The 16458-nt window shown below is 34.2% G+C and overlaps 1 protein-coding gene across 3 annotated transcripts in view; it reads left to right on the top strand.

The window, feature by feature from the left end:
* Positions 1 to 4150, top strand: part of LOC107664829 (breast cancer metastasis-suppressor 1-like protein-A) — an 8331-nt gene extending 4181 nt beyond the window's left edge. For 2 of the 3 annotated variants that reach the window (XM_016455506.1, XM_016455508.1), the window contains one exon: positions 2897 to 3820. In XM_016455506.1, coding sequence (XP_016310992.1) covers positions 2897 to 3014 — 118 coding nt within the window. In that variant the 3' untranslated portion in view covers positions 3015 to 3820. Of the gene's footprint in view, positions 1 to 2896; positions 3821 to 3862 lie in introns of those variants that run through there. The other variant, XM_016455507.1, reaches the window with a different exon arrangement.
* The last annotated feature ends 12308 nt before the right edge of the window (positions 4151 to 16458 follow it).

Here is a 16458-nt window from a genome sequence, read left to right as displayed (position 1 = left end):
AATATCACCCCGGAGTAGTTTTATGATGGATGGATACTTTTTTTTCAGATTCAGAAAAAGGGGCACCATTCCCTGCAATTATACAGATTGGAACAGACAGGACAATGTCAAATATAACTCAGAATGTGTTTGTCTGAAAGAGGAATGTCAGACATGCCTAGGATGCCCTGAGGGTGATTAAATCTTGGACTAATTTTCATTTTTGGGTGAACTATCCCTTTAATGCTTAGTTTAAAAAAACACATTTTCACATAATTTTATTCTACACCTCTCTGTCCCTTCTCCTATAAACTAGGGGTGTCTGCGATAGGCTAATATAATAATTGTTGTTTTAACGATGTGCGATTTGACATTATCGAGTATTTTGCAAAAAACTTTCAAAACACCACTACAAAGTGCATGCATACATTACGTGAAGTCTAGACTAGTGTGTGTGCGCATTTAGAGTGCATTCTTTCACTAGATGATTCAGGCTACGTCCACAAGCTTCGCCAGAGCTTTCCCTATCCGATCTTTTTTTTTCCCTCGTCTCAGGAAATATCTGCGTCCACACGAAACCGACACAAAACAATGTAGTATACCTGCCAGACCAGTATGTGGCGCTGTAATTCTGCCACAGAGATACACTAAAAACAAAGAAGAAGACTTGGACTATGCCCATAAACCTTGCGCGCGGTATACAAACGAACATGGAACAATACATTTATTAATCTGTGTTAATGTTAGTTAATAAAAAGACAATCGTTCAGTGTTTGTTCATGTTTTTGTTGCTGTTACGTGACGTAGAAGTGTCTGACTAGGGGCCAGACGTGGGCTGATGACGTCATCGTTTCACAAAATATCAAAATAGATTGGCTGTACACACGAAAACGCAAGGGCGTCGTTTTCAGATTTATCCACTCTGGGACCCGGTTTAAAAAAATATTGGTTTCACTCTCCCAAAACGCCGGATCCGTGTGGACGAAACGCCTATATGATACAAAATGTATGCGTATACAGCTAAACGCGTCTCCGTGTGGACGGGGCCTCAGTCTATTACGATACATTTAGAATGATCACAAATTCAAGACATGGGGGCAGAAAATTTATATATCGATTTTATACCACTTCAAACAGCCTAGTTAATCAATTTCACACGAAGAGTGCCGTTTTATTTTCTCCAAAAATGACTGATTACAAATGTGATATTGATTTTTTTACAACAGTTCAATAAACAAGAAGTTAATTAAGAGACTTACATTTTAGACACCATATTTCCTGTTTTTGCGCTATTTCGACAACAAAAAATAATTCCAAACACAGCCACAGCACTGTTTTGTGTCTTTGAGCAACATGACGGTGTTTCGTTCCTGAATGAATCAACCATTTAAATAATTTTGGGTCAATCGCAATGATTAACAGTGACTTGCTGCCACCTACTGGCGGATTTAATTTCACATTCAGAGTATCTTTTATTATTTAAATAATTTCAAACATCAGTATTCAAATGATAATGGACACTTTTAGAAAAGAATGGCTTTATAAAGGTCAAAATGCCCATAAAATGTAAAAATCAGTTCAAACTTATTGGAAAAGATTTATTTCTATCAGTATGAACTGACCAATGCACAGAACATGAAGAATATCAAAAACTTTAGGAGTCAGCTGTCTTCGGCAGTCTTTAAGGTATCAGCACAATAACACACTCAGCTAAATATCGTCTAATTATCGTTATCGATAAAATACCATAAAATAGCGAGAAATTATTTTTTGTCAATATTGCACACCCCTAGTGTTTGCACATAGGGGTGATTCAGCAACTTTTCTGTCCCCAAGAGTAATTTATCTTTTAAATTGCTTTGAGAGAAAAAAAAAAAATCTAGATTATTTTTAAATTACTACTTTTATTCATCAAGGACACATTAAGTTGTTTTCCATTAATTTTTCTCCACACAAAAAACATATAAAGCTGGCCAACTGTTTCCAACATCGATGATAATAATAATAAGAAATGTTTCTTGAGCAACAAATCATATTATTATGATTTCTGAAGGATCATGTGACACTGAAGACTGGCGTAATGATGCTAAAAATTCGGCTTTACTATAACAGCAATTAGTTTAAAATACAAAAACTATTTTAAATTGCAATATTTCGCAATATTACTGTTTACTGTATTTTTGACTAAATTAATAAAGCCTTGGTGAGTATGAGGCTTCTTTCAAAAACATGAAAAACCCTTACTACATAAATTATTTACTATGATTACATATAGTTTATATGATTATAATACTATATCATTATAATACTTTTTCATTTACTTATTTGGACATTTTTTAAGTGTTGAATTGTTACATTTGCCAGAATGTGTCTATTTTGGGGCTTTCCCCCCATGCAATTGTTAAGAAATTCTCCTTTATGACGAAAAAGTATACTTTTCACTTTAAATAAGGACTTTTAAAAACATTTTCAATTCTTTCTTTCTTCTTTTTTTTTTACACAAATTTTAGCTGTTTTTTTCTCATTTTACAGAGTTCAGGTTGCCATGTTTACACAAATAATTACAAAGTAATTCTAATTAACTGTACATGGTATTTCATTTTTTTCTTGTTATTGACATTGTTCTTGATATTAATATAGTAGTGTGTAATGTGTGTAACAAACACTGGAAAGCATTACGTGGAAAGCATTTTTTTAAATAATCACTTTATAGTCTAGTTACCATGATGTCAAATGTTTTAAAGAACAGTTCAGTTCATCTAAAGAAGGTTATATTTGGTTATGATGGAAATGAGAAGTAACGGAGAGTGCGATGGCAGTTTACAGATCAAAAAGTTTCATAATTTTAGGACCATCACACTTGAACTTACTTTACACTCTTTCATGTGAAATGCTTTGCTTTTTTAATTTCCTCCAGTGCCACGATAACCACTATTAACCACGATGAGGTTTGGTACAAACGTCTGGATGGCAGCAAATCAAAGCTTTACGTCTCTCAGCTCCAGAAAGGCAAATACACTATAAAACACTCATAAAGATCCTCTTCCGTTCCTCGTTTCACTGGTTCCACGCCGTTCTCCGTTTGTCACCATATCGACTCGTTCATGCTGGATGGTCTTACATGCATGTATCACATGTTTGCACTGCCTAAGTTTGAGCTGCTAAACAAACACCTGGTTGCCAAGGAAAAGGGAAAGTGTGTGCCTTGATGACAAGGATGAGCCAGTAAAGCCTTGTTCAAAGCAGAAGAGCAGTGAAGCCCAACTTATTGGTATTGCTGATACTGAACATGTGACAATGTCCATGCCTTTATGAAATACAGTTTGATTTATGGAGCATGTCTCAGTGTTCTGCAATGAGTTAGTGCCATGTGTCCTGTTCTGTGAGATGCATAATGTTTTAAACAACAGAACGGTCCACGGAGTGTTATTTTTGTACTTGTTCTAAAAAAACTAAAAAAACAAATAGACAACTTGTGAATTCACTCTAAAAGTCTATAAAATGTATATAGCAGTATTTAGGAGAATGTCTTAGTTTAGTATTAACGTAGCAGGGCTTGTGCAAGTCATGTATTTGTTTTGTAACGATTATTATTTTCTGTTAAACCAATCAAATGTAGCATATTCTGAGCCTTTGATCAAATATGTCTGGCTATATTTCTGTTAAATATTGTATTTTTTGATTGCCCAGAAAAGAGATTTGTGAAAGTCTCTAACAGTTGTACTGAATGATGTTGTATTTTCAGTATTTATCAAATATTCACATACATTTTACAGTGTTTTAGCACTTGAGTGGTTTGTAATTGTGTATCGAGTTGCATGATTTGACTTATTTCATTGATTTTTTTTTTATTACTGATTTAAAAATGCTTTAATTGATGAAATACCAAACACTACACCAATCCGGACAAAAGAACCATGTCTTCCGGACATCACAGAGCCACAAAAGTCCAACACATCCAGTTCACAGCTTTAATAAAAATCTCCTCAAATCAGTAAGGAGAAAATCATATCTGAGTATTATGTGACTGATAAAACGATTTCTGTAGCAAATAAAGTGCCCTGACTGGACTGTGAATTCCCAGAATGTAATTATATTGCTTTATTTGACACTGGAGTTTTTGTTCAGTTCACAGTGGATATGTCATATTCTGTTATAAAGGTGATTTTGCATGGCATTGTGTTGTTTTTGTATTTATCCTGTAGGACTTAGAAACCAAAGTCACAATGTTTCCCAACCTTCCTTTGCAAACACCAAATCAGAAATGTGTTCCTTTTCATTTGTACGGGATATCATTCAACATTAAAATCGGTTATCATAGTTAAACCATAACTAAATATTCACTAAAATAAAATATACATAAACATTTTACTTCAAACAGTTGCCAAGGTAACACTTTTTTTTAATGTTCATTTAGTTTAAGGATGTACTAAAAAAAACTAAAACTGAAATAAAATGAATAAAAACTATATTGCCATATTTTAAAATCTTAATTTAATTTTAAAAATCTAATTTAAATCGTTATTAAAAACCACAATAGTTTCTCAGTGATCCTGATATTACAAAAAAAAAAAACTGATTAACATTTATATTATTTAAAACATTACTAAAAAAATACTATGCGTTAAACCGACTAACAAATATAGCTCAGCTAAAAAAGAAAATTGACTGAAGGCCCACTGACACACACACAATCACAGAAATTTATTAGAATAACTCATTCTTTTATGTTTCAAAGAAGAACTAAAGTCAAAAAGGACGAGTGAATGACAATTTTCATTTTCAGGTGAATATGGGCACCTTGACGTGCAGAATTAATTTCTGCAATCTGAATTCTCGCGTAAATTATCTTTATTCCTTCTGCTCAAGTTTTATGAATATCCACGAGGCCTATAGCCTATATTTTCCAAATGACGATATTAACCATGATTAGTCATTTTAAACAGTCCTATATTCAGTAATACTAATATTTTAGTATTGTATATTAAACATTTGTAATTACTAATAATTACTATTAAATAAGAAATATTAGGCTAATATTTTTGAGTCATGATTTCTTATTTAACGGTTTAAAAATGTTTATTAAATGCAGTGTCTTTGTATGACCATGTAGAGGCAGTAGAAACTTACTGTTGTTTGTTTTGTGGGTCACTGCATGTCTGCTGTACTGCTGCCCCTGCTTTCCAAGGACTTTCATCACTTTTGTGGCAGCCTCTCCTCAAGAAATCTCCTCATCAAGCCCTGCTTTCTCTGGACAATGGAGTCTTTAGTGTTTGTAATAGCCTATTTCTCAACTGATATTTAAGAGTTTTTACAGCCAGCACGTTCTCTTCAGTCAGCAGGTGACTAATGGTGGCACTCATAAATTGTTTATAAGTCAGAAGAACCTGACACTCCTTCACAAGGGCCAGAGTTAATGAGCTCGAGCAAAAGACAAAGAACACCTTTATGAGACGCCTTTGTGTTTGGGACCAAGCGTTTGTAGCCCTGAACTGATGCAACAACCTACTGATATGCTCACAAAAAAAAAAAAAAAAGGTAAAAACACTACAGCATCAAAGTGTCCACACCACAGCGAAGAGCAGAACCGACTTCCTGCAAACGCAACAAAAATCATTAAACCTGAAGTGTGCGCTTTCTGCTCCACTAGCATAACGAAATGGAACTGCAAAAATAACAATTGTTGCACACAGGTTTCCCGAACACTCCCCCGTCTTTCATTGGTCGAGAAACCAGTAGCCACGCCCCCAAACTCACGCCATTGGTGTTAACTTCTTCTGGAAAACGAAAAAACCTACAAATGTGTTTTACACTTACACAATGTAAGAGAAAAAAAGGACTAAAAAATGTCTAAATTAGCAGCATTTGAAATAAGTGTAACATTGCCTAATATGGGCTATTTTATATCCATTAAAATCCTATTAAAGGGTTAGTTCACCCAAAAATGAAAATTAGCCTGTGTTTACTGTTCTCTCACTTCCGTTATCTGTCATACGCGGATCCGTTCCGGCGGAAGGCGTATGACGTATGCGCAGCGCGCTCCTCTGAGATATGCTAGTCTCGTGAGTTTGTTTATAGGAGCAAAGGAAGCAAAGTTTCCTTACTTTAGCAAAGGAAACCCAGTCTCCTCTTGGTTTATATCGAAATCCTCCGTCATTTTTCTTTGCAAATCTTCGGTTTGTACTTCTAATTCGTGACCAGCGTTTTGTTTTGTTGTCACTCCGCATTCGTCACTAATCACGCAACACCGATGTGCTACGTCATCCGCCGGAACGGCTTCAGTGGATGACAGTCAGCGGAAGTGAGAGAAAAGCGTTTATTATATTTGAAATATGGATATTTTTCTTACAAAAATGCATGGATTCGCTACAGAAGGCCTTTATTCATCCCCCTGAGCTGTCTGCGGCACGTTTTACTATGGATGCGCGAGCTTTATTTGACGACTTGTGGACTGTTCAACTGCAACACCCGCTGACTGCAATGATAGAGCTTGGAATAGCCAGGACAATTTTTTATATAACTCCCGACTGGATTCGTCTGAAAGAAGAAAGTCATATACACCTAGGATGCCTCGAGGGTGAGTAAAACACAGGCTAATTTTCATTTTTGGGTGAACTAACCCTTTAAGTAATGTTCCAAACCAATACTGCTCAAATTTTGGCACAAATCTAAGGTTTGTGTCCTGAGTCGAGCTTCCTACACAAATGAGGCAGGCGTTTTCTCAGCGAGTTGACTGAGGTATGTAAAGCAACACCTGTCCTCGTACCTGATATCCACCAGACTGCAGGCTAAGCATGTGTCGCTGTTACGCCGTACAGAGAAATTGATATGGAAATCATATTGAAACCACCAACGGACACGGCCAACCGTTTGTGGAGCTCCTCAAATGCCATAGATTAGCACTAATGGACATCTTTCTTTGGCGTTATCAGGGAAGTGTCTTCAAGAGGAAATCTATTTTAAACAAGCTTCTGTTTAAATGCTCCAGGAAAAGTTTTATTTCTCAGACTTCTGTCTTGTGAACTCTTCTTGACCCAGACTGATGATGTTTAATTTGTGTTCCAGGAGAGAATAGAGATGCATGACGGCACTTATGTGGCCTCAGGTGGTTTGACTTTGAGCAACTGTGACTGAGATCAAGCATTATTTATTACTGAGCATGTTCAGTTTCATTTTTGGTAGGATTCGGGATGCTTTGCTGATTTTTGTTTGCTGTCTTGCCCTGAAAACGTCATTTGTTAATTGCTAATTTTCAGGCATTATTGTCCAGTGAATGTGCATGCACATATTTGTTCATTCATCCTAATTGTGAATGGTGAGAGTCTCAGTGAGATTATTTGTCTGTTCCAGTCAAAGTTAAATATGCCACATCTTCAAGGGCAAATGCAAAGCAAGCATTTCAGAAGGGAACTATACACTGAATGAGAATCTTTTATGAAAAATTCCTGATGTTTATATAGATTTATTAGTTTTTTTGTTTTTTTGCTGTAAGTAATATTTATTAATATTTATATTTAAACAGTTATAGTTCACCCAAAAATGAAAATTCTGTCATTAATTACTCATGCACCCTCATGTCGTTCCAAACCCATTAGACCTTCATTCATCTTCGGAACAAAAATTAGGATATTTTTGATGAAATCTGAGAGCTTTCTGACTCTCCCACAGACAGCAACACAACTGAAATGTTGTCAGTCCCAGAAACAAGGACATCGATAAAACAGTCCATGTGACATCAGTGGTTCAACTTCAATTTTGCAAAGCTAAGAGAATACTGTTTGTGTGCAAAGAAAACAAAAATAACACAATTTATTAATTAAAAAAAAATCAATTAAATGATATATTTTGTGGGCCATTATTTCACACAGTGCTTGTCCGTTTAAACCTACATTATTTATGGATTTCAGCAACTCATCACTGACTAAAATAATTTATCCACTCAGTTTGATATTGAATTTTTTAAAATGTTTTTACATAATTTATGTTACCTATTTCATTCTGTGAGTATGTGTATACATACTTATGGAGACAGAATTTCTGAAACATCCTCGGAGGAATGACCTGAGAAAACCTCTTTGTGGAAATATCCACAATGAAAATGGTTTAAAATGAACACATACTGTTAAAAGATTTATTGTAAGGTCAGACTAGGATATTCCACCATCCTTCCTGCACTTCCACTCTAATAAAACACATCTGAATCTGCTAATCGAGGTCTTCAAGTTCACTAGAAAAATTACTGGAAGCTGTTCAGGAACCAAAGAGCAACAATGAAGATCTCAAAGATGCGTTCCATTGCAAGTGCAATGCAAAGTGGATTCACAGGGTATGCTGCCATCTTAAAGGGATAGTTCACCCAAAAATGTAAATTTGCTGTAAATTTACTCACCGTCAGGCCATCCAAAATGCAGGTGACTTTTTTTCTTTAGTGGAACAGTAACGATTTTTAGCTTAGACCATGATGATTCATAAAATGCAAATCAGCAGCTCCTGTCACTTTAAGAGTCAAAAAAGCATATACAGGCAACACAAAATTAATTCCCATGGCTCCTGACGGAAAATCTAAGTGTAAAAAATTATCATTAATATTAAAGAACTTATACTTCTGTAAGTAAATATAAATGACCATACTTTAATAAAAAATACATGTGCATAACAAATACATGTGTGTTTTTATAAATAATATTATTACCAAAACCTCAAATTCCTGTAATATGTGTGACTCAAGTTTCCTCTGTGTTTGATGACTTTGTAGGTTGTTCCAAATGAATGCATTTTGTCAAGTGAAGTGAACTTCAGCTGATGTTTGGCGCTTGGGGAGTAGGGGGCAGTGAACACTATGTCAATCAGAATGCAGCTCAAGAATGAACACCCAAGGTTAGGAAATGGCAATAATAATTACCTTATATTAAGAACATTGCATGTGGGGAGTTGCCACAAGGCTATGCATGAATCAAACAAACTGTGTGAGTCTGAAAGAACCTGTCAGTCAAAGTTTATGGTTTAAAAAGGTGAAAAAGTTTAAGCTGATTTTAGACAACCCTGCTTTGCCCCTTACCAGCACTCCACATTGAATATTCATAAACTGCCTTGTCTTTTCGAAAAAGGCTTGAATTGTTCAGCAGGGCTACATGGGATACCAAAATAGAGAGTTAATTAACATTTAATCTCTAGTTCAACTGTGGGTCAAACACACAGGCCGGATGAACAATACAAAACATGATGAAAATGTTGAAACTATATCCTGTCAGAAGGAAGGCACTGTACACCCCACGACGCTTCGACAGGCCCCCAGCCTGCTGATTAAGATACTGCTGACAAACCTTTGACACAGATAGCAAACCAGCGAGGTAAATACAAAAGAACAATTACCCAGTGTACTTCAGTTTTGATGCAAACACTTATCATATGCGTACAGCCAAACCATGACTGTAAAAAAAAAGATGGAAGACGTGTCGCTATTTCCTTCCACTAGAAAAATGCAGCCAAAATGTCCCATTTGTGGAGCCAGAGTCTGCGCAGTAATGATCGTGAGGTGGAGCTGCAGTATCAAAATCTCGCCAAACTCCCGGAGACCCAATCACAAGCTCATAGCATCGAATAGCTAACGAAAACAAACTTACTGGAAACATATATCAGCATGATATGAACTACCGATTGAAATGTTTTGGCTTCCCGTTTCAGGACATGAGCATATGCATATGTCACATGTCCTTGTTCTGTGTCTGCGATATTTCTCTCCAGAAGTTATGAGCAATAAAAAAGTCTCTGTACTCGTTCATACTACGGTATCTTTTAATCTCGCCATTTGCCGTACACTGTTAAAAATGACTGTGAATTTAATGGTAAAATACTGTAAAAATGCTACAGTAAAAACCTGTTAAATGGTTAACGGTAAATTCCCCTATTATATACAGTGAAAAACTGTATTGGACATTACATGTATTGGACATTAATTTTACGGTAGTATACCGTTTTTGGAAGTGAAAAAGACCGTATAATTTACAGTGAATAACCGTAAAATTGACATTCCCAGAATTCCCTGCATTACATTTCAAATTTGATGTTTTTTTGCTGAAATAACTATGTTTCTTCTTAGTTTTTTCTTATCAGTTTTGTATATTAGGGTTGAGTGTTACACCTAATATTGTTAGATGAATGCTTATTGCATTATTTCAGTTTCATGTGTGTTACCATGATGGTGTTTGGTGTTTGTGTGAATGACACTGTGCACCTTCTATATATGTTATTATTTAAAAGCTGCTTGTGATGGGCTTTGGTTCATCATGTGACTTTCTCATCACCACCTGCATTTGGTGGTTATCAGTGTATTACAAAGGAACAAAACAGATTTCAGTACTTCAGTAGGTTGGTATATTAACATTATATCAGTTAATGAAATTACGGTATTTAACTGTAAATTGAAGTTAAAACCGCAAAACCTAAAACATTGCTACCGTATTTTTTACCGTAAAATTCCGGCAACCACAGCTGCCGGTTTTTTACCGTAAATTTTACGGAATTTTTTTTACAGTGTAGTTTGTTCCATCTTATCGGTTTTCGCCTGTGAAACAATTGTCTTGAAAGTGTGGACAAACTAATTAGTGGAAAAAAAAAAAATTCAAGACACATGTGCGAACTGAGCATACATTGTAAAGAAAAATCTGAGTGTGCGTGTACAGTTGCTTATTTCTGCAATGGAATAATAGTAAAAAAAAAAGATAATTGATAATTTATCAATTATATAAAATATATCAAATTTTACTTATATAAAAAGATAATTTCACATAACTGATAAAAAGCTAACTTCTTTTTTACATTCTCGCAATTATGACGTTTTCTCGCAATTGTTTTTTAACATAAAATAAAAAATGTAACTGCAACTTTTCATCTCACAACTTAAAACTGCATGTTTTATATTAACTTTAACATACAAATTCATTTTTTCCCCCCCAAAATTGAAAGATATAAACACAATTCTGAGAGGGAAAAAAGCAAGAATTGCAAAATGTTAACCTGCAATTGCAAAAAAAAAAAAATCAGAATTGTGAGATAAAATTGCTATAATGAAATTTGCACGGTATGCATACCCTATATACTCAGTATACATATTTAATGTTGTTATATTTGAGTTTAGTGATCAGAATAAACTTTACAGCTTCAGAATGCACATAAATCAATGTCATCTCATAGTGCAATAAAGGAAAAATACTTTCATTTGACTTTTTCTAGAGTAGAATCTTTACTTATTATTATTTATTAAAATAGTAATATGAATAAAATGAATACATTTATTTATTATTCATTTTAGTTACTTACATCTTCTTTGGTTAATCCTAAAACTTTCAATTTATTACCAGGTTAAATTTAGATTATAATTTTCAACATGTCCCCACTGTATATGTCCCATTTTTACAAATATATTTTTATTCTGCTGCATCATTATTGTTTATCTGACTGGGGGTTTAACTGTTTATACTGTAGATTAGCTGTTAGCACCCACCCCCATCCCATACAGCCAACTGTAGCCTCCGGCGGCATCCGCACATCCCTGCATGTGCCTCGGACTCTTACGTAACCCTGACAGAAAAGAAGCGAGAAATAAAGAAACAGCATCCCTCGCTCTCTCCTTCTTCACCTGGTTGTTTGAGTGTTGGCTGGCCTGCAGGGCAGGAGGAATCCCGTAGTCTGCTGCTGCGAAGCACACGCTCAAAGACAGGCTGGATCAGAGCTTTGTGTTTACTCAAACCTGCAGCTGAATAGAGGAACATCTCCACGTCCCTTTTTGAATGGGAAATGCTTAGAGAGAGTGAAACTGGTGTGAATGCAGCGATGCTTATGGATTCTATTTTTAGGATATGTTAGGCTTACAGGAAGATGCATATTTGTTGTGAAAAAGCACAACGCTGAATTGAATAGGGAAAGATGTCTGTGTTCCAGGAACTTAATGCATGCATTGTAGTTGTGAAAGGCTACTCAGAATTTCCTCCATCAGTCTACGGTTTATCTTTAGCTTTAGACTATTTGTCAAATTATATGTGTTCAGAAACATGATGTCCATGCCTTCAGAAATGCAGTCTGAAACAAAATTATAAAAACTGTAAAATAAAATAAAAATCGGTGAAATTTACAATTAAAAACAAGCTGTGGCTGCCAGAACTATAATAAGATTGAACTTAAATTTACAGTAAAAATGCATGTTATTTCGTTAACTGAAATAATGTTAATATACAAAATTACTCAAAGAAATGTTACATTTATAATACTGACAATCATCTTAAAAATACAAGAGGTAAAGAAAAAGACATGATGAATCAAATTAATCACAACTATTTTTTTCCACAAGTTGAGGTAAATATTAGGTAAATATAAGTGCAGCACAATGTCAGACACACAAACATAAAAACACCATCATAACACACAACACCAAGGCAATAGTTAACATAACTCATAAGGTAGCTACATGTTTGATAAGACAAAATTAAGAAGAAACTTAATTCAGTGAAAAACCTTGTCAAATAGGGAATTCTGGGAATGTCAAATTACAGCTTTAAATTTACAACTGTAAATTATAAGATTACTCTTTCTTTTTCACTTCTAAAAACTGTACATTTAACAGTATTTTACTGTTAAATTAGAGTTATTAGTTTGTCATCTTGTTTTGTAAGGGAATTTACCGTTAACCAATTAACAGGTTTTTACTGCACTATTTTTACAGGTTTTTTTTACCATTAAAATCACAATTATCCTTCAATGATGAGCATATTTTTCATATCTGAATTAAAATTAATTGTGATAATACTTGAATATTACAGCTGTCCTGATAGTATTAAGTAGTTATTAAGTAGCTGTTAGTTAATGTAGTTTGGCATAATCTTTTGTTATTGTTTTTTTTTTAACTGCTTATATTTAAAAAAAAACAAAAAAACTTTTACACAAAAATCTAGTCAACTGGTGCAACCAAGAAAAAACAACAAATATAACAACATGACAGGGCAAGATTATTTCAGATATCATGTGATACGGCTGGCTCCCCCTAAAACATCATGTATGAATTAATCATTCATATGATTTAAAAAAAAAAAAAAAAACTGCTTATATAAACAAACCTTTCACAAAACAATCAGTGGTGCAACCAAGATGCAGATTTGTATATTTTAAAAGTATTTTTAAAAACCTTTTTGAAAACAATGATTAGGTTGTGTAAGCTCACATGTATTCCATGTGTTTTTCACTTTTCACTTTTATGCAAAACTTTTATAACATTTTCCATCAACCATCACGTAAAAATTAATAGCATTTTTTATGTTATTAATTTTTACTTGATGGTTGATGGAAAATGATATAAAGTACGTTTTGCATAAAAGTGAATATGCAGAAAAGTTTTTCATCAAGTAAACATAAAAAAAAGACACAAACTCTTTATCCGTTGTCTGTAACACAGAGACTTTCTCACTTGCACCCACAAGCTCCACCTCTGGTCAGAAATGACACATTGCTAGACACAGTTGAACATACTAATTTTAGTCTCTCCATTTTCATACTAAGCATACAGCCTCCAGAACAAGTGAATGTAACATGGAGAGTCAAAGAGCAGCAGATGAGTCACTCATTTCCATCTCAGTGGTCTCAGGTGAGAGAAAGCGTACACTTACTGTAAATATAGCTCTTTAAATACACGTCTGTAGCTTAAAGCTCCGAATCCTGCATTATTGAGCAGATTGCATCAACCGGCTACCTATAAACTCTTATCTTTTGGGATCCAGTGACTCATTAGTTGATTAGGCCATTCAGTTATTAGCCCCAATACCAGGCTAGCACGCAACAGTGTCACTTATCTATTTGTAGCTCGCAAATTCTGGAAAACGACTGGCTGAAGGAAATCTGACTAGCGCACTATAGCAGAAATTTTAGACTGTGGTGTATGTTACAGTCTGCTAGCTCGGGTTTTCCCTCGGTTGCTTGTCCCTCTGAATTACGTCAAGTTCACGCTACAGCAGCTTCTTTTATTTATAAGCCGGAGAGCGTGTTCAGATGCTTTCAAAGCTGCGGAAATGAGAGACAAAGGTCTGGAACAGAAAGGGATGCTTTACATTTCCATGCCACTTTGCCTGAAAGTCAAATAGTAAAAGTTTGTTTCTACTTTGCAAGTTTTCAGGATGCAGAAGAGATTTAGTGGCAACACTTTGGCTCTAAATTGCATTGTATTAGAGAATATAAATGAACTTCTTTATTGTCTTTGCAGGAGGATTGGAAAGGAAAAGTCGAAATGATAGGATTTGTTTATGGCAATGGTGCAACCAAGACTAGTTAAAATTTCAGTCAAATAAAAATCAAATGAGATTTTAGCTTTATTTAGATTAATCAAACAAAGCAGATTTTGCATGCAGAAATATTGTGACCCTATTTGGATTTGTTGATATAAATAAGCAATATAGATGCATCTGCTGGTTTTTATTACTTGGTTGTCTAAGTACATCTAATTTCTGCACACTTAAGATGACCGTATTCTGCAACACAATCCTCCAACTTAGTTTCAGTTTCCAGTGTTTCACGTGGAAATTAAGTCATTAAGTCATTGCATTTGCCTCAGCCATGAAGAAGAATTTGTCTTTCAAAGCTTGTGTGTCCTCATTGTTTCCACAGTGGAATATAATGTAAAAGGCACTTTCCATGAATAGGGTACAAAATTGGGCCTGAATTTTTTATCTTTTTTTATTTTTTTGCTTGTCAAATGGTCAGCGAAAGGAGGTGCTTAACCTTCAAGAAATTTGTTTGTTATCATCAGGAGGTCAAATGAATAATGCATTAGCTGGTAAATTTTCTATTTTATTTTTTGTATTTACGTATTTTTTTGCCATTTCTGCAGCCGCCAAGGATAAAGGATAAATAGACTAAAAATCAGATCTATGATTATGTGATTTTCTATCAATATACATTAAATAAACATCAAATTAAATAGAGAATGACTGACTGACTGACTGACTGAATGAATGAATGAATGAATGAATGAATGAATGAATGAATGAATGAATGAATGAATGAATGAATGAATGAATGACTGACTGACTGACTGACTGAATGAATGAATGAATGAATGAATGAATGAATGAATGAATGAATGAATGACTTTGAAACTAGGATACACATAGCATCCTTTAAAAAAAGAATACTTACAGAAATAATATACTTTGAGTGAAAACTAAATGTAAAGTTTTCAGACAATTGCATATTATTTACAATATAATGAAAATGTATAATCATTTTAATTGATATTAAAGTTGAACTTAAGAGTACTTTTTTGATCCACTTATGTAGGTAAGTTATGTGTAATTTAGGTAACGATTTAGTACAGGGAGTAATTCTCACTATTAACTAGTTGCTTATTAGCATGCATATTATTAACATATTGGCTGTTTAATAGTACTTATAAAGCACATATTCTACATCCCTAATCCCTAATCCCCAATACCTAAACTTAACAACCTTACTAATTATTAATAAGCAGCAAATTAGGAGTTTATTGAGGCAAAAGTCGTAGCTAATGGTTTGTTAATAGTGAGAATTGGACCTTAAAATAAAGTGTGACCATCATTTTATCATTACTGACATTGTCTTTGAAATATGGTTAAAGTGTACTGCTGAATATATTTACAAGAATTTATGGTGAACTGAAATATACTTTAATGTAATTTCTATTAAAATTTGTGTGTCATGTATTTATATATATAACAGCTGGGCATTAGACTTTTGTAGGTTAATAGTTTGTCTAGTTCCTACAACACAAACTCTTGGCAGTTATATATTATAACTATTTTATGTTTTGGTGAATTGGTTTCTAATTGATGTCTTCATATGAATTTGTAAAAAAAATGTGCGATTTGTAGAAAAGTACAACCCTAACTCTAAAAGTACTTACCCTAAAGACCCTCATGCTTACTTTTTTTTCTAAAAATCATGTTTTAATATGATTCACATCATACAAATTCATGAAATCTCCACCCTGTAAAATAGTCCAATTTTCCTGTGAGATCTCATAGAATTTATGCCTCTAATGCTTAAAAACGCATTCTTAGGGTCATCGCTGAGCTTACACTAGTAACTTTCTTTCTCTCTGGTAAACATCAGCGTTTACTTATTGTCTAAATACACTGAAAAAAATAACTTGTAGTATTTAACTTACTTAAAAAAATACAAATTTTCAGTAAATTTTAATGCTACTGCACTGTACAATCTACTTACTATTGAACTTAACATTCATAAAGTAATTGAGTAAATATTACATAAGTATATTTAATTTCACATATACAGAGTTCTGGCATGAAACTCTAGATGGCGCTAGCTCAATCTGACCTAGCGACATCATTGTCACATGGCAGCTTATTGGTTCTCTCCTGTATCGGTAGCCAATGAGCTTACTGCTCAATATTTAAATACCTGGCTTTTGTTTGCTGTAGCAGTTTGCAGTGCACTTCAGAA

The sequence above is a fragment of the Sinocyclocheilus anshuiensis genome, unplaced genomic scaffold (genome assembly GCF_001515605.1).
Source record: "Sinocyclocheilus anshuiensis isolate Anshui unplaced genomic scaffold, SAMN03320099.WGS_v1.1 scaffold135, whole genome shotgun sequence".
NCBI lineage: Eukaryota > Metazoa > Chordata > Actinopteri > Cypriniformes > Cyprinidae > Sinocyclocheilus > Sinocyclocheilus anshuiensis.
This window is presented reverse-complemented; position numbering and strand designations above follow the sequence as displayed.